This window comes from Chiloscyllium plagiosum, unplaced genomic scaffold (genome assembly GCF_037043375.1).
Source record: "Chiloscyllium plagiosum isolate Xiang-an unplaced genomic scaffold, Cpla_swu_hap1 HiC_scaffold_7, whole genome shotgun sequence".
NCBI classification, from domain to species: Eukaryota; Metazoa; Chordata; class Chondrichthyes; order Orectolobiformes; family Hemiscylliidae; genus Chiloscyllium; species Chiloscyllium plagiosum.
In genome coordinates, this window is record NW_028270145.1 from 96,903,779 (window position 1) to 96,922,531 (window position 18,753).

Genomic DNA, 18,753 nt, shown 5'->3' on the forward strand with positions numbered 1-18,753 from the left:
AGCCTCCACCAGCGCACACTGGTGAAACCAAGCTGTGGATCTAGGTTGTGACACTGCATGTATAGTGAGTTTGTACCTTTTACAGGGGAGACGTATAGTCAAGTAAAACCCATGCACTTATCGACAAAAAGGGTGATGGAGAAATATAACTGGTATAAGATCCCTCAACAGAGAGGAATAATTAGTAATTAACAAAGACTCAAAGCAGTAAACATTTTCCAGGGAAAATCTATGTGCTGCAATCTTAACTCAGCCCAATGCAGTAGTTGGAATTGAACATTTAAACCTTCAACCTTTTAAATTTTGTCTCGCTAGGATGAGTTACAATATTAGGTAAAAACAATGACTGCAGATGCTGGAAACCAGAGTTTAGACAAGAGTGGTGCTGGAAAAGCTGGTCCTCACCCTTAACAATTTCTCCTTCGAATCCTCCCACTTCCTCCAGACCAAAGGGGTAGCCATGGGCACCCGTATGGGACCCAGCTATGCTTGTCTCTTTGTTGGCTACGTAGAACAGTCCATCTTCCATAATTACACCGGCACCACTCCCCACCTCTTCCTCTGCTACACTGCTGACTACATTGGCGCCACCTCGTGCTCCCGTGAGGAGGTTGAGCAATTCATCAACTTCACCAACACATTCCACCCTGACCTTAAATTTACCTGCACCATCTTTGACACCTCCCTCCCCTTTCCTGGACCTCTCCATCTCCATTAATAACGACTGACTTGACACTGACATTTTTTACAAACCCACCAACTCCCACAGCTACCTGGGTTACACCTCTTCCCATCCTACCTCCTGCAAAAATGCCGTCCCCTATTCCTAATTCCTCCGCCTCCACCGTATCTGCTCCCAGGAGGACCAGTTCCACCATAGAACACACCAGATGGCCTCCTTCTTTAGAGACCGCAATTTCCCTTCCCAAGTGGTTAAAGATGCCCTCCGAAATATCTCGTCCACATCCCGCACCTCCACCCTCAGACCCCACCCCTCCAACTGTAACAAGGATAGAACCCCCTGGTGCTCACCTTCCACCCACCAACCTTCGCATAAACCAAATCATCTGCCGACATTTCCAAACAGACATTTATTTCCCTCCCCACCCCTTTCCGCCTTCTGCAAAGACCGTTCCCTCCGGGACTACCTGGTCAAGTCCACGCCCCCCAACAACCCAACTCCCATCCTGGCACCTTCCCCTGCCACCGCAGGAACTGTAAAACCTGCGCCACACCTCCTCCCTCACCTCTATCCAAGGCCCCAAAGGACTCTTCCACATCCATCAAAGTTTTACCTGCACATCCACTAATATCATTTATTGTATCCGTTGCTCCTGATGCGAAGACTGGACGCCTCCTAGCAGAGCGCTTTAGGGAACCTCTCTGGGACACCTGCACCAATCAACCACACCACCCTGTGGCCCAACATTTCAACTCCCCCTCCCACTCTGCCGAGGACATGGAGGTCCTGGGCCTCCTTCACCGCCGCTCCCTCACCACCTGACGCCTGGAGGAAGAACGCCTCATCTTCCACCTCGGAACACTTCAACTCCAGGGCATCAAGGTGGACTTCAACAGTTTCCTCATTTCCCCTTCCCCCACCTCACCCCAGTTCCAAACTTCCAGCTCAGCACTGTTCCCATGACTTGTCTTACCTGTCTATCTTCCTATCCACCTATCCACTCCACCCTCCTCCCTGACCTATTACCTTCATCCCCTCCCCCACTCACCTATTGTACTCTGTGCTACTTTCTCCCCACCCCCACCCTCCTCTCATTTATCTTTCCACCCTTCAGGCCTGTATTCCTGATGAAGGGCTTTTGCCCGAAACGTCGATTTTACTGGTCCTCGGATGCTGCCTGAACTGCAGTGCCTTTCCAGCACCACTCTAATCTAAACTCTGAGTTACAATATTAGCAAATGCTGAAAGGAAAGGTGGCCACAATGTGGAAGGACTGGGGTGGACAAAGTTAAAAATCACACAACATCAGGTTAATGTCCAACAGGTTTATTTGAAAGCACTAACTCTCAGAGCATTGTTCCTTCATCAGAAAAGGTGACAATGTTACAGACTCAGAGACATTTACAACTCAAAGGGAGACCATTCAGTCCACTGTGTCCATGCTGTTGAGTAAAGATTTGACTACACTAAGTCGGAAGTGAGTACTTGCAGATGCTGGAGATCAGAGTCAAGCTTTGAGTGGTGCTGGAAAAGCACTGCAGGTCAGGCAGCATCCGAGGAGCAGGAAAAATCGACATTTCGGGCAAAAACCCTTCATCAGGAATTTGAAGGGCTGATGAAGGGCTTTTGCCCGAAACATCGATTTTTCCTGCTCCTCGGATGCTGTCTGACCTGCTGTGTTTTTCTAGCACCACTCTAAGCTTGATTCTGACTATACTAAGTCTACTTTCCAACTCTTCATTCATAACCCTGGAGGATACAGGAATACAAATTAATATCTAAATTCAGCTTAAATGCTACTTGCGTTTCTGACTCACCACCTTTCAGGCAGTGACTTTACTGACTCCCACCACCTTTGGTCTGGAAAGTTCTCTCTTTGACTCTCTTCTTGGCCTCTACTTCTTATCTGCAAGCTATGCCCCCTAATTATTCACCCTTCTATTCATGGAAAAACTGGCTTTCTTCCTACCTCCTCTATACCCCTCATGATCTTACAAATCTCTATCAGGTCCCCTCTCAACCTTCGCTGCTCCAAGGAAAACAGCTTGAATCTTTCTTCATAGCTCAGACCTTCCAGACCAATCAGCATCCTGGTGAATTTCCTCTGTAGCACCTTCAGTACAATCACATCCTTCCTACTACGTGGTGATCAGAACTGCACGCATACCCCAGTTGTGGTCGAATCAGCATTTTATCGAGTTTCAGCATAATCTCTTCGATTCTACATTTCTGTGGTTCAACTAATAAAGGCAAATATCCATTTGCCTTTTTAACTACTTTGCCTGCTGGTGCTGCTATTTTCAGGGATGTCTGAATGTGCACAGCAACATCTCTCTGATCTTCAGTACTTTCCAGGATCTCACCATTCAGAGTACAGTCTCCTGCTTTGGCAGTTCTCCAAAGGAAGTGCATTAGCTCACACTTTTCAGGATGGATTTCAATTTGCACTGCTGACTTGAGCAGTCTATTAATATCTTTCTGCAATTTATGATTATCCTGCTCACTATTTATCATTGTATGAATTTTTATGTCATCCACGAACTTCATGATCAACCCCCCTATAGTCAAGTCCAACAGCACCAACAGCAGTTGGTTCAGCACCGAGTCTTGTGGAACCCCATTCAAAACTGACTTCCAGTCGCAAAAACGTTCCTCTCCCATCACCCTCTGCTTCCTGGCTCTCAGCCAATGAGTCCAATGTGCCACTTTGCTTTGGTTAAAATCCATGTAGCTCACTTCAAATGCATTACCCTCAACAACACTCCTTGTTGCCACCTCAAGAAACTAAATCAAATTTGTCAAAGATGACCTTTCCTTTAACAAAACTATGCTGACTATCTCTGATGGTCTCTTCACGAGTAGATCTACACTGTTCCTCAGAATTATTTCTAATAACTGCCCCACCACCTAAGTTAGACTGAATAATCTGTCCTGATCCAGGCTTGCCTCCCTTTTTTTTAATAATGGGAGAATGTTAGCAGTCGTACAGTCCTCTGGCACCTCACCTGTGGCTACACAGGATTTAAAAATTACTAGCAGGGCCTCTCATATTGCCTCCTTTGTCTTCATTGACAATCGTCAATGCATCCAGGTCTGCACATTTATCCACTTTTAAAACTGCTCAATCTGTTAGGATTTCTTCCCACTCGATGTTGATTTCTTCTGATATCTCCCAGTCCTTCATCCTGATCTCTATACCCGCATCATCCTTTTGCAAAGTGAAGACAGTGCAATACTCTTTCCAATGCAGACAATTCACTGAGAACTGTGTCCATGCCTTCAGAGTCCACATACAGATTACATCCATCATCCCTAATGGAGCCCTGTTTTTTCCTGATTTATTCATTTGTTCTTTAAATATTAAAAAAAAACATTTTTGAGTTTTCCTTTATTTAACTCGCCAATGCTTTTTCATGTACTTTCTTAATTTTCCTAATTTCTTTTTTAAGTTCCTCTCTGTACGTTTTAATACTCCTCTAGGGAGTATTAAAGCCTTGGTATCTTGCCATAAGCTTCTCTTTCTTTAGTAATCCTAACCTTGATGTCCTTTGACATCGAGGTTTCTCTGGTCTTGGTCCCACCCTCTGTCTTTATGAGAACACTTTCCCTTGTACTCCTACTATTTCCTCCCTGAATGTCTCCCACTTCTCTGACATATCGATAAGTAGCTTCCCCCAGGCCAAACCATACCCTATTTCAGTAAAATTATCCATTCCCCAGTTCAGAATTTTTATTCACAGCCCATCCATATCCTTTTCTATATCTATACTAAATCAAACTGAGTTATGATTACTATTTCCAAAGTTATCCCAAATGATATGCCTGCCACCTGCCTGCACTCATTTCTGAACATTGTGTCCAGAACTATCCGTTCCCTTGTTGGGTTTTCCTTGTGCTTGTTAAAACAGTTCTCCTGGATGCCATTTAAACATTTTGTTCCCCTAAAACTATCCTAGGTAATACTGGGGTAGATAAAATTCCTTACTATTATTGCTTTTCTGAAATTTGATCACATGTTTGATCCTCTATCTCTCTCTCTCATCATTTGGTGCCCATTTGTGTGTTCTTTTTGTGGGGTTTTTTCTCATCTACCAGAGGACCTCATTTGATGACCCTTCCAGGATGTCATTCCTCCTCACTGCTATAATTCATTCGTGATAAATACTGCAACTCTCCCCACACCCCCATCTTTGCCTCTATTCTGTCTGAATCTCAGGAAGGTTGAGTTGCCAATCTTGCCCATCTTTCGGCCATGTTTTGGTCATAGCTAGGATATCAAACTCCCACATGCCTATCTTTGGCCTCAGATTATCTGTCTCGTCCCTCATTAACAAATCCCCACTACTATTGCTATCCCACACGTCCCTCTCCCTCCCTGGACCACCCATAGTGGTCTTGGCCTTGTTGGTATCCACAAAGGAAACATCAAGCTCACTGTCTTTCAAGGCTGAAAAATTTTTGCACATGAGATTCACATCTGCTGATACCCTCACTACTTGCCAGGACATCTTCTTCCGTCTAGCGCTCACCCATTCCTTGTCTGCCTGCAATTCCATAAGTTGTGAGGTGACCAGGTCCAGAAATGTGCTATCCACAAGACTCTCAGCCTTGTGAGTGCACTGTAGCACCCTCAAATGCTATGCAACCGCCAAAACCCAGAGCTGGGGTTGCTCCAGCCGGAGGTGCCTCCTGCGCACATTGTCATCCAGACACCAGCAGTGTCTGGGATTTCCCACACAGTACAGGACTTGCAAATCAAGGGCCTGAGCTCTATTGTAGCCTTGGTTTTAGAGCTGTAGAATTCATACTTTAGGAAGAGGGCAGTCAGCCCTGTCTTGGTGCTAGCTCTTTGCCACAACAATCCTGAACTAACCTGACTCTTTCCCCATCACTCTCCATCTCCCTCACATATTTGTCCAATTTTCCCTTAAATGTAATAATGGTCTCTTCCTCAAAAAAATTGCTCTGTGACTCAGCAATGTTCTAATTTCTCCTAATCACCTTCCCGCCTCCTCAGTTTCTTCATGACAATTTTAAATTTGTGATTCCTGTTCATTGAGTGGGTCTTAACTATTCACTCTACCAAAACACGTCAAAGTTTAAGATATTGCCCAACTCATGCTGTTGGCTCCTTCCTCTGTTGACTATTTTCCCTTCTGAATCTTTAGCTGCTTTGGTGTGTCCTTGCTATTGTTTGCAGCTTCTCTCTTCACCACAAAGACTCCCTGCTCCCAATCTAACTGCACAGCTTTATTTCTTCAACAAAACTCAGTATCATGTTATGGACAACTGGAAAAAGAACTGAATTCTAAACCCTATTTCTGAGATCCTGCTCTCTACACTTGGTTCAGATGCAGCACGGGATGTGGGTGTCACAGGCTGGGCCAGCCTTTGCTAGCCATCTGCAATTGTCCTTGAGAAGGTGCTGGTGAACAGCCTTTAAGAACTGCTGCTGACTATTTGATGTTGTTACTTTATAAAGATGCTTTATTCATAAAATATCTAAAAGGGCATTCTGAAATATTTAGAATTGGAAACTACAGAAAGTGCAGTAATATTCAACTCTTCTCCATCGAGCATGTTGTAATCTCAAGCCAATGTGTAGGCAATATCAAGCATGCAGACTGAGAGACCTGACACTGTTACCATCCCCTCAGTGCATTATAGTTGAAAGGCTATATAACTTTTGACTTTCCCCATTGTATCTTTCTCATGGCTGTCAAAAACTAGAGAACCTTCCTCAATATGCCAGTCTGCAATGCTCCATCAAGGCTGGGTTGTTGCACTGGAAGCACAAAGCATGTCATGCAGACCGAAGCATTTCTCTCACCAAGTAGATGGCCCCCAGCAACAGCTGATGACTGTCTCAGGGGGGAGTCCTTGCAAAGAGCAAAACCCCCCATGTCATGGAGCTGTCCAGGATGAGCTGTAACAGAAACCAGAACTTCTCCGTAAAGTAACCTTCCAGAAGGAGGTGTGTTACGGTCATTTGTCTATCACAGGCACTTTGATGGTTGTGTGATAAGAAGGCTTTGGTAGGGGTAGGTTCCTTCTCACCATCAGCCACATTGTGGTGCTTGTGGGCAGCACGGTGACACAGTGGTTAGCACTGCTGCCTCACAGCGCCAGAGACCTGGGTTCAATTCCCACCTCAGGCAACTGTCTGTGTGGAGTTTGCCCGTGTCTGCAATTCTCCCCGTGTCTGTGTGGGTTTCTTCCGGGTGCTCCGGTTTCCTCCCACAGTCCAAAAATGTGCAGGTTAGGTGAATTGGCCATGCTAAATTGCCCGTAGTGTTAGGTGAAGGGGTAAATATAGGGGAATGGGTCTGGGTGGGTTGCTCTTCAGACTGTCGGTGTGGACTTGTTGGGCCGAAGGGCCTGTTTCCACACTGTAAGTAATCTCATCTAATCTTGTTTCAAAGATCTATTTTGGGAGGCATTTGGCCAAGTGCCTTTGAAAAACTGCTCAGGGAACCATCCGACAGGATCCACGATTTCCTATCATAGAGGATGGCATGTGAAGATCACTGCCTGACGGACTTACAGTCGAAGATTTCTCTGCACATAAATTTTCCACAAGGGATGTGTGATAATGTTTGGTTCAACTGTTTGCAGCAGGTCATGACACTACAGCCAGATGCACCCTTTGCAGACTAGGTAGTTCCTCAGACAGCAGTCCCGTGGACCTGAATTTTCTCTTTGCAGTTTGATATATCTGAACGGTTTACTCGATCATTTCAGGGGTAGGTTAAGAGTCAACCAATCAGCCTCATGTCATATAGTGACAGACAAGTAAGAATGGAATATTTGCTCCCCTTAAGGATGGTGGACCAGATGGAATTTAAATAATCCAGTTGTTTTTGCTTATGTACAATGTGTTCCACATCTCATGAGGTGCTAAAGTACTTGTAGCCAATGCAACTTTGAAATGAAATCACTGCTGTACTGAACCAAGATATGATAGACAATTTTAGCATAGCAAGATCCAACAAACAGAAATGTGGGAATAAGCATATAATCTGTTTAAGAGATGTTGGCTAAGGGATAAATGTGTGCCAGGATATTACACTTTTTGGGAAAGCTTCCCAAGAAGTAAATAATTAAAACTCTTTGGATGTGTCGCAGAAAACTCTTATGCTCAAAAGTTGCACTTTATCAAACAGGTGACTGGTTTAAAAGCCGTAAATAGAAAGATTCTGCAGGCAGTTTTAACCAGATCAATGCTGTGATTGCCCATCTTCACTGGAAGTGCATTAAGCTAGAGAAAGGGCAAGTTTTGGATTTACTTGCGTAAGCCAAAGTTTTGGATGGTGTTAAAATAACTGGTTACAGCTCACTTTGAAGCAGTACAAAGCTTACTTTGGTTCATGCAGATTCTGTACTCTTACTCAGACCCAGCTGTAGGCCTGGGATTTTCACTTTTCCCATAGCCCTTGCACGTACAATTAGTCAAAGAGAACTCGCTTTCAGTTTAGGACATTGTGGGGGATTCTTTGACTCCAGTTCTCCAAATTAACAACCCAAGGGAATCAAAACTATTCGACCTGGTATTTTAAGGTCATGAATGCAATGTTACCTGATCTCTAAAGCCTCAACTTCATGCCTAGCAAAACACATGTGCAGAAATAAATGTGCCTTCAGAAGGCAGGATTTTCTTTCTACATTTGATCTTAGTGTCTGTCAGGAAACAGTCAGTAGCACTCTTACCTCTGGTCAGACAGTCATGGCTTCAATCCCACTCCAGAGATTTAAGCACCTAATTCATACTGACATCCAAATGCAGCATTTAGTGGGCACTGCATTGTCTGAAAGGCCGTCCTTTAGATGAGGCATTAAACTGACGGTCAATCTACCTTCCCAGTTGGACACAGAACCCTGACAGTGGGAAAGCAGTCTTTTCAGCCCATCGAATTCAAATATTGACCCTCTGAAGAGCATCCCACCCAGAACCAACCCTCTTATCCTATCCCTGTAACCATGCATTTCCCATGGCTAACTCACCTAGCCTGCACATCCCTGGACACTATGGGCAATTTCCCATGGTCAATCCAGCTGACCTGCACACTTTGCACTATGGGAGGAAACCTACACAGACAAGGGAAGAATGTGCAAACTCCACACAGACAGTTGTCTGAGGGTGAAATCGAACCCGGGTCCCTTGCACTGTAAGACAACAGTGCTAACCACTGAGCCACTAAACCACCGCGCCGCTCCAAAAAAAGCCATAAAACATTCTTGTTTCTATATTGAAGAATATGGAACTCTTTTTGGTGTCCTCTTTTAAAAATGCAATTCTTTCTTTAATTTGACTTGTTTGTAACCAATATCCAAAGTAATTCATTGCTACGGTGTGTAACCTTCCGTGAAATTATTGGGTAAGGGCCTTAATTTTAAAATCATATTCTTCTTCCATTTCTTTTTGCAGCCTGACTGACTTCTGATCCTAACCACAGTGGATGTAGTGGTTCTAAAAGAGATGGTGAGAGAGAATTCCCATAATCTCCTGCAGTTCTGGTTTAAATGCAAAGTCCTTCTAAATGCATCGTGATCTTGACATAACTCAGTAAAAAATGCTCACTCTGCGTAAAGTTTAAATCAGGCCGATCAGATATCTGTACCTGCATGTGCCAACACTGAATGCTGGAAGTTGTTCTTTTAATGATATCTGCGTGTGTGGGATTGAAAGCCAGTTCACTAATGTATTGCAAATTTGGAACCACTTAAGTTTAAAAAAATGCATAACAAGGAGAGGCTTTGTGTGGGGGAGTACATCTCTGCCTGATGTTCTGAGGAGTAGCAATTATTTTTTCCACCCCTCCAATGTTCTTTCTCGGTCTCCTGACAATGTTAACGTTTACTGGCATATGGTGACATGGGTGCCAGATAACTTCTGGTACCTCACTCAAGTGGGTATACTTCAGACATGAATTTAGACAATGGAATGTGTGCACTGAGGAAGGAAACCACAAATAAGTCCTCTGTCCCGTGCTGAGCCAAAATGAAATTCAATGCAGGAGAAACCACTGGCAAAGATGCCGTCAGTCAGTTCATAGCTCTGTTGATTTCTTTCAGTCAAAGTGCCTACAATACGCTAACAACACATCACTTTGTTATCCTGGGCTAGGCTCGGCAGGAGTCACCTTCCCAGGTCTTGAATACCATTCTGTTGTGGCACCCCTTTTCAGATCAGCAAACTCTGTACGCTTTGAAGATTAAACCTAGAACAATCCTGATTTGCATGACTCAGACCCGTTTGTGAAAATCCAGCAATTGCTTCAGTTCACAGGTCATCCACTGTCAACTACTACGCCAGCTGGAATAGAAGGATGTCAAGGCCTTAGATGTAACCTTCCGTGAAAGGGTGTAGATGAGATTTACCAGAAATGAGATATCAGCAAAGTGGACAGACTGGATATGCTGTTCTCCTTCTGAACTTAACAAGAGGGTTCTAACAAAAGAGATCAGATGGGCAGCCCTTCTGCTCACGTTTCCTTTCCTCAACTAATTCCAGATACCAAAGCACTCTCTCCAACCAATCGCTGCCCTTTGTACTGCCCAGCAGCGTTTGACAGCAGAGTGAGTAGTTATCACCAGTTATGTGATTTGAGGGAGCCTTATTAAAACAAAATCGCCAGTATCTAGCATGACCTTTCAACAACCTTTTTTAAAGAAATCGCTGCAGGTATTTCCACAAAATCCGGAAGCCTTTCATAATCCTTAAAAAATTAAGTCCTGCAAGAGTCAGCACCTATAAAGTGTCCATCTAACAAAAGTCTTAGATGCTTTTTGATCAGGTAACTAAACATAAGCTAGGAGGAGGTTTGGTTAACAAAGGACATTGATTTACTTTGCTACTTGGCTCAGATAGGTGATGTAGAGAACGTTTTGCAGAGAATGTTAGTATAATCGGGAATGCAGTGGCTAAAAGTGGGATGGAAGGAGAATCAAAAGACAATGGGTACATTTTGCAAGGCTGAGGGAAAGAACAGGGAGTGGGATTCACTGGATAGGTCTTCCAGTTCATTGCCTGCCATTATTGAGTCTTCTCTGTGGTGTTTGATTTGTCACTGGTGCGAATTCTATTCACCAGTTTTTGCAATAATTCTGCAAAGGAAACAGCATAATTATTCATTCTTCATTGTCAATTACATCAACTGTCATGAATTTAATGAGATGCTATTGATGCGAGCTGGGCTCCTAAACTGAATGAGGCCAAGTCATGAAATTAACCGTGCATTTTAAGGCAAAGGAAAACAACATCCTCCTTTCTAGTTGATAATGTACAATTAAAATTCACAGCAACTATGAGAAACTTCAGCGTTGTGGTCCATGATGTCACCTGGACAACTTCTCCTTCCACACCATGATTGCTCTGTTTGCTGTGTCACTATTTTACACATAATGTTCTCAAACCCTAGGGGGGACGTGGAAAAATAAGGGAAAAAGGCCAATTCCTGAAGAATCTACACGGAGCCTATGGCCTCTGGATAGTGGAAGAATTAGAGTCCACAGAGATTCCACGGGGGAGAATTCATCACATCCTTTACACTAATCTCTTACATGAAATAGATAGCCCCAGTGTTTAAACATGTCTACAGAAGTTATGCTCTCACTTGTATCAGTTTATAATGATTTGATTTAGATTTGATTTGGTGCATCATTATTGTCACATGTACCTAGGTATAATGAAAAGTTGTGTTTTGCATGCAGTATAACCAGATCACACCAAACAAAGTCCATTGGGGTAACAGAACAGAGCGTGGCATACAATGTTACAGAGAAGATGAAGATCTGATCTACTTTTGCAAACAGTCAATATAAAAATTCCTTTAAAAAAAATTGTGAATATTCAGTGAGAACAGCTGTTGCTGGTGACCAACAGGCGCTCTGCTCAGGGGACAGGCTGTTCCAAGATCTCATCTTGCCTGGAAGTTGCCCAATGTAAGAACAATGCCCCTCCTTCAGAAGTGGGTCAGGGGAGAACAGTGAAGGTGTGTTTTCAACTCTTCTCCAAAGTCAGAGTTTTGTTGAGAGTGGAACATCCTGAAGAATCTAATCCCCCAGGTGTTGTTAACATGAGCTGGGAAGAGAAGAGCTATAGACCAGATGTACAGTGCCATTAACTCCCTTCACTGTTTGAACTTTGACCTATGGCGTATAATGTGGCAGGCGATGGCTATGTAAAATGCAGATAATCTGAGTGGATCTTTCGATTTGAAATCTCCAACTAAACAGAAACAGAAATTCTGTTTCTTGATGACATTAATTTCTTGATGACATAATTAATGAGTGGCATTAATTTGGGGAGTGGGACCATTCTTATTATACACAACTTACATTTCCATCAAACACTCCCAGAACAGACATAATACAGCTAAATGCACACTAAAATGATGCCCCAACAACACATCTTAACACAAACTTCAGAAACCATTTCCCATGGCAGTAGTGTAACACTGATTGTCTAATTTCCTAGACTCAGCCATTACATCTTTCTTAGACAGTTATTTGAAATTATGTTAATGGCTTCTTCAATATAGGGGAGGTAATGATCTCGTGGAATTATCACTGAACTGCTAATCTGGTGATCTAGGTAATGTTCTGGGGACCTGGGTTCAAATCCCACCATGGCACACGGTGGGATTTGAATTCAGTAAAAGTCTGGAATTAGGAGTCCAATGATGACCATAAAGCCAATGCCGAATGTTGGAAATGTTCATCTGGTTCACTAATGTCCCTTAGGGTAGGAAACTGCCATCCTTACCTGGTCTGGCCTACATGTGACTCCAGACCCACTGCAATGCGATTGATTCTTAACTGCCCTCTGGGCAATTAGGTATGGACAATAAATGCTGGCCCTTACAGTATCAGAGGGTAAGTTCTAATAAACTCCCCCTCCCACTCCGCCAAGGACATGCAGGTCCTTGGTCTCCTCTATCGCCAGACCATGGCAACACAACGCCTGGAGGAACAGCGCCTCATCTTCTGCCTAGGAACCCTCCAACCACAAGAGATGAATGCAGATTTCTCCAGCTTCCTCATTTCCCCTCCCCCCACCTTATCTCAGTCCCAACTCTCGGACTCAGCACCGCCTTCTTGACCTGCAATCTTCTTCCCGACCTCTCCGTCTCCACCCCATCTCCGGCCTATCACCCTCACCTTAACCTCCTTCCATCTATCGCATTCCCAATGCCCCTCCCCCAAGTCCCTCCTCCCTACCTTTTATCTTAGCCTACTTGGCCCACCCCCCATTCCTGAAGAAGGGCTTATGCCCGAAACGTCGATTCTCCTGCTCCTTGGATGCTGCCTGGCTTGCTGTGCTTTTCCAGCAACACATTTTTCAGCCCTTACAGTAACATGCTCATCCGTGAATGAATAAACAAAAAGAGCTGAACTCCGACCTTCTGGATTGTAACTTGGCAGACAAGAAGTATGTGCCAACTCAAATTGGAGCCATTTGGTCAAACTGAACCAGGAAATCACTATCTGGCAACCCTTAAGCTAAAAATGGCTGTTTTCTCTTCTTCCCCTCAGCCCCAATGCAATTCTCTGTCTTCTTGTTGTAAATGTGTTATATCTTTGAAGTACAATCCTGTACCGGATCTTGTAGACAACAAGATTGGGCTTGTTAGCCTGGACCAATATAAACAGGGGATTCAGACAGTCTCCTATCTTCAGGGACTGACTCCGAGCTGGTTGGTCACAGCCCATGTATTGTGCACACATAAATAATGGGTGACCTGGTGATGGGATATTGGCCTCTGTGCAGTTACTTCAGGTCCCCAAAGGGATTGCTCTGGATTCTTCACAAATTAAGATTAATCTGCAGGGCATTCCTGTCAGCAAACACCAGGGGAAAATCATAAAGGCTTAAAATGTGGGTATGGCATTTTCTTGATATGAACAATCTTAAATATCCTAATCCCTGTTGTTATTGGAGATGGGGGCAGAGGGGACAGGCCAAGAGTTAGCCGATTGAAAAATGAACAATTCGGCTTTCTCATTGGCAAAAGGTGAAACCTTGATCAGATGGTCACAAATATCTGCTCACCCAAATATCTGTTCTTCACATACAATCCTAATTATAGAATGCACACAGATCTTCTGGCTGCGTCAATGTGGAGACTAGTGGGGTACCTAAACTGATGTTTGTCCTTTTATGCCCTGCTGAAGTCTTCAAACATGGATCATACAAAATAACTTATGTTTAGACAGCATCTTTAACCTGAGGACCTCCCAAAGTGTTTTACAGCCAATTAAATGCTTTTTGAAGTGTAGCCATTGTTGTAATGTTAGAAATCAGGATTAGAAACATTGACTTTTTCTCCCCCTCCCTAGCCTGAGGATGTTAAGAGTAGTTGCAGTATCCTGACTGCCAAAGTTTTCAGTTAACTCATAAGGGACCAGTGAGCACTGTCCCAATCCGCGTGGCTTAGTGACCCAATAGGCAACACATCGACTTCAGATTTTAGATTTAGATTTTATTGTCATGAGTACTCAGGTTAGATTTGTGGCTGAAAGCCTGCAGGATTAGTCAGTAGAATGATTGAACCCATGACCTTGGCGTTATTAGCACCACACTCTAACTATCTGAGTGCACCAACCAATGCATAACAGGTAAACAATATGGATGGTAGAAATCTGAAAAGAAAACAGAAAGTGCTGGATAAATTCAGCAGGTCTGGCAGCATCTGTGGAGAGAGAAACAAAGTTAATGTTTTGAGTCCAAAAATTCTTCTTTGCCAAACTCGAAATATTAGGTCTGTTTTTCTCTCTCTACAGATGCTGTCAGACTTTCTGAGTTCCTCCAGCATGCTCTGCATTTACTCCATACTTTGGAAAGGTCCTTCATAAAATCAAAAGGAAAACTGAATATGCTGGTCAATTCTGAGCAATTTTGGCGGCATCTGGAGAACAAAAGAGAGAAACAGAAACAGTAAACTTTACAGGGCTTTGATCAGAAGTCCTGATGTGAGGTCACAGAAACATCAACTCTGTGTTTTTCTCTCTGCAGATGCTGCCTGTTGTGCTGAGTATTTCCAGAATTTTCAGGGTTTTATTCCAGTTTTCTAGCTTCCACAGTATTTTACTTGAATGAGGTAATAAATCACAGCATAATGGATGGAAAACATATAGCACCCTCCTACAATCCCTTCTCTCCCACTAAAGCTTTCCTTACTCCCGGCAGGAGTCGGGTGGAAGCAATGGAACAGAGTGGTGTAGTAGGAATCAAACCATATACGGTAAGAAACAGTTTCCCAGTGAGGGTTGGGCACAGGCCATCCACGTGTCCGGCACATTTGACAAAATATGGATTGTCTGGAATCTACAACTTAACCAAAAACTGGAAGCCTGTGGCTCCTGGCTGCGATACGGTATGATTTCAGTGTGAGCTGCACACATTCTGTACAGCACACAACTTTTAAACAAAAAATAAAAGACAAAGAGTACATCTGTGTACAGTGCCTTCTCGGAGCATGCCGCCGAACTAGAAATATGTGTAAAATCCCGGATAAATCAGGCTTCCTCAATGCGCTCGGGCTGAGTTGTGGGGGGAGACTGTCACAACTGTTGGTTCTATTCATTAAACACTTTGGAGTTTGCTGTCGTATCCAGCTCTCTGTGTTAACGTTTACTGCACACGTACCATATGGGGCTGTTGGAAGCACATTAGTGTTATCCTTACTTCAAATGAAACAATCCAAATCGTTCTCAACTCCTGAGCCATTAGTGAGTTCAGACCTGGATGATTTAGGGACATGCTGAAGAATCTAGTAAGACGCAGTCAGTTGTAAACAGTGTAACTGCACGTGGCACTGGTCCTTCACACATAGGAAACAACTGGCCCACCGGGTGGAGTTATCTTTATCTGCGTAGCTTTCTCTATTAATAGTAAACGCTAGTTGCTGAGTTACCATTCACCACACAAAGTGGAGGAAGTTTTCAAACTAAACCACAATATATACAGATGTCTATCAAAAGGACTGACTGTCTTTGTTCTGGGGTAGTTGCATTCTTGTCAGGATTTGTGCTAACCTGTAATAAATTAAAATCTATGCAAAAATACAACTTCAAAAGTAAATGGTACAAAACCTGAGGTAAGAGTAAGCACTGATAGATTTTAAAAATCAACTCTGTTTGCTTTACACTAGGATTTGTTAATACATCCTTGACCATGAACAGAAAAGTGTTGTTTTCTGTCAGCTTGAGAATGGCTAGAAATATTTTTCATGAGAAGAGTTTTAAATAATTTTATTCTGAAATAATAAAAGCCGCAGATTATGTGATACTGGTGTGGTTGGAATATCATGCGCAGGGCATCATTTACACAGCAGGGCAGGCACACAGCGCTCAAAGGGTTAACACTGACAATCAGAACCGCACTCTTTTCAAAGCAACTTTCCTTCAGAAACTATGCTCCTGCACCCAGCTTCCTGATCTGAGGGATACAAAAAGGGAAAACGAGGAAGTCCAACTGTACTTACTGTCCACAGGGTTGATGTAATCTGTGATGTGCGTCGCACTGCCTGTTCCACTGGTCTGCATCAGGATGTCACCATACGGGCTTCGATGACTGGCCATTAGAGTCATTTGATGATAGTATTCAGCTGGATTAGCTCCTGGTGGGGGAGGAGGCAGGCTAAACAGACCTCTGTCCTTCAAGTGCTCATGAGGAACTGCAGGGCAGAAAACAAGATACCCGTTCCTAAAGTTGCAAAGAAAAACCTTTGTGATTTTTCTGCACTGACGTCAGACATCCCTCTGCTACCCAGATGGAAGCTATCCCCGCTGCTCAGTGACGGTAGTTTGGGCGTGTTTGTGTAGAACAGAGCTCAGTGAGCTGGGGCCTCCACATTCCAGTGTTTCCTCAAACTCATAAACAAACCCTGGCTGCATCGAATGACTTCAGGCACGAAGACAGAGAGAGAGCGAAAATAAATCACAGCAGTAAAAGGTACGGACACTTGGAATCATGGCCACGCCAGGTCTAAAGTCAGTAAGTGTGACTTTTATTCATCAAAAGCAGGCACATGTGCAGTCCCATATATACTGACACACACAAGTTCACTCAGACCCTTTCTCAGGTACGCTGTAATGCAATATTACATTACACAATATACGTATGTTCCTTAAACTTACTGGTTGAATTTACCCAGTTTGGCTGTGAAGCTTTAACCCGCCTGAGGGATTGCAGTAACTTTCTGACAGAACTTCCACCTCCAACAAGACACAACAAGACACCCAATGTTTTCATTCATTTAGAAAAGCTTGAGAGTTCCGGTGCGTCTGCTCTATTTCTCTTGATGTAGTAAGACAACCTTAACCCTTACATTGGTGACTGACTAATCGGTTTAATTGTGCAGACCAAGATAACGATTTAACCTCACTGGTGCATTACCAATGGAACAATTAATAGCACTTGAAACTTCAGAAGATAGTTTTACAGATACATATTTTGAATATTACACTGAACACTCAGTATTCAAGGGGTTAAATTTCACTTTCTTTCCTGAATCAGAGTAGCCTTCATGAATCTATATCAAATTATTTTCTACTCCGCTTGTTTTGTCACAATTTTGTGACATGTCTTTATTATTACCATTTAGCCTTTCAGCAGGTATCTTATGTAATTAATGACCTGTTATCAACTTTGCACCTCAGTGCAATAAAAGCTTGAAGTTAATATTTTGGGAGTTCTCAGTTTGCAGTTCCATTTTAATATAATTAGCCATGACACAAAATGATTGTTAACTTTTTGCCTGTGTTTAATGCAATAAATTCTCCTGTGTGTGTAAGAACACTCTTTTACTGAACAATTACAGCTTTACAATGATTACTTAGGGAACAGGACTTAGACAGAAAGGAGAATAAAGCTCTGATTTGCTGTTTGCATCCATGCATCTCATCAAACTCAGGAGCCAATATACTAAAACAAAACAAACATTGATGATTGTAAAGTGACCATCATTTTAGCTCATATCTGACACACAAAATTAAATCAGCTCTATAAATAACACCTGACGCTGCCTTTTATGATACATGTACTTTGTATCTTGGAGAGGACATTTTGAGAAGTAATTAACATTGCTTGATACTGTCCTTCCTTTAGTTTGCCTGTTGTCAAACCATCTTTCTGTTGGTTTTGCTTTTCCTGGACAGTCCTGGTCTCTGTCCAATGTTTTGGTTTCCATAAAGTTTCATTTCATCCAAACCTTTGTTGCCTTTTTGTTTTATTCACTCATGCGATATAGGTGCCATTGGTTGGGCCAGGAGTTATTGTCATTGAGTAGGGAGTGGTTAGTCCATTTGATGTAAATACAACCACAGTGCCATCAGGGAGGGAATTCCAGGATTCCGAACTAGTGACAGTGGAGGAACAGCAATATACTTCCATTTCAGGATGGTGAATGACTCAGAGATGAACTTGCAGGAGGTGATATTCCCATGTACGGAGGAATCTCAATTATCTGGCAATCGATTAACCGAATTAAGGATTATCCGAACAAGATCATAAGATCCCGATGCTTGGCTATCTATGTCATTCGGCATTCGATTACCTGGTATTCGATTAACTGAACGAAATACTCCCCACCGTGTCCTTTGGGTAACTGAGGTTCCCGTGTACCTGCTCTCTTTGTTCTTCTAGATGTATGTAGTTATGAATTAGGAAGGTGCTGTCCAAGAAACCTTGATGAATTTCTGGAATGCATCAGTACACACTGCAGTTTGCGTTGGAGGGACTGAGTGCTTGTGGTGCCAATCCAGTGGGCTGTTTTGTCATAGAGGCACAGAGGTCAACAGCACAAAAATAGGGTCTTCTGCCCATTAAGTGTGCAACAGTCAAAAGAATGACCTAACCATTCTGATCCCACTTTCTGGAATGTGGCCCATAGCTTTGTTTGCCTTGGTATCGCAAATGCACATCTCAATGCTACTTAAATGTTATGAAGCTTTCTGCCTCTACCACCCTTACAGGCAGTGAGTTCCAGATTCATACCACTCTCTGGGTGAAAAAGATTTTTTTATCATCTCCTTCAAACCTTCTGCCCTGTACCTTAACTCTATATCCC

The 18,753-nt window shown here is 43.2% G+C and overlaps 1 protein-coding gene and 1 long non-coding RNA gene across 8 annotated transcripts in view; one reads left to right on the top strand and one right to left on the bottom strand.

Moving 5' to 3' along the window:
• Nucleotides 1-18,753, bottom strand: part of gli2a (GLI family zinc finger 2a) — a 405,451-nt gene that overhangs the window by 87,836 nt on the left and 298,862 nt on the right. For all 6 annotated transcript variants that reach the window (XM_043694210.2, XM_043694206.2, XM_087989319.1 and 3 more), the window contains one exon: nt 16,168-16,359. In XM_043694210.2, the coding sequence (XP_043550145.1) occupies nt 16,168-16,359 (192 nt within the window). The remainder of the gene's footprint in view (nt 1-16,167; nt 16,360-18,753) is intronic.
• The window catches only part of LOC148149669 (uncharacterized), a 50,409-nt gene continuing 47,882 nt past the window's right edge, over nt 16,227-18,753 (top strand). For both annotated transcript variants that reach the window (XR_015757729.1, XR_015757730.1), the window contains exon 1: nt 16,227-16,637. This is a non-coding gene — a long non-coding RNA (uncharacterized LOC148149669). The remainder of the gene's footprint in view (nt 16,638-18,753) is intronic.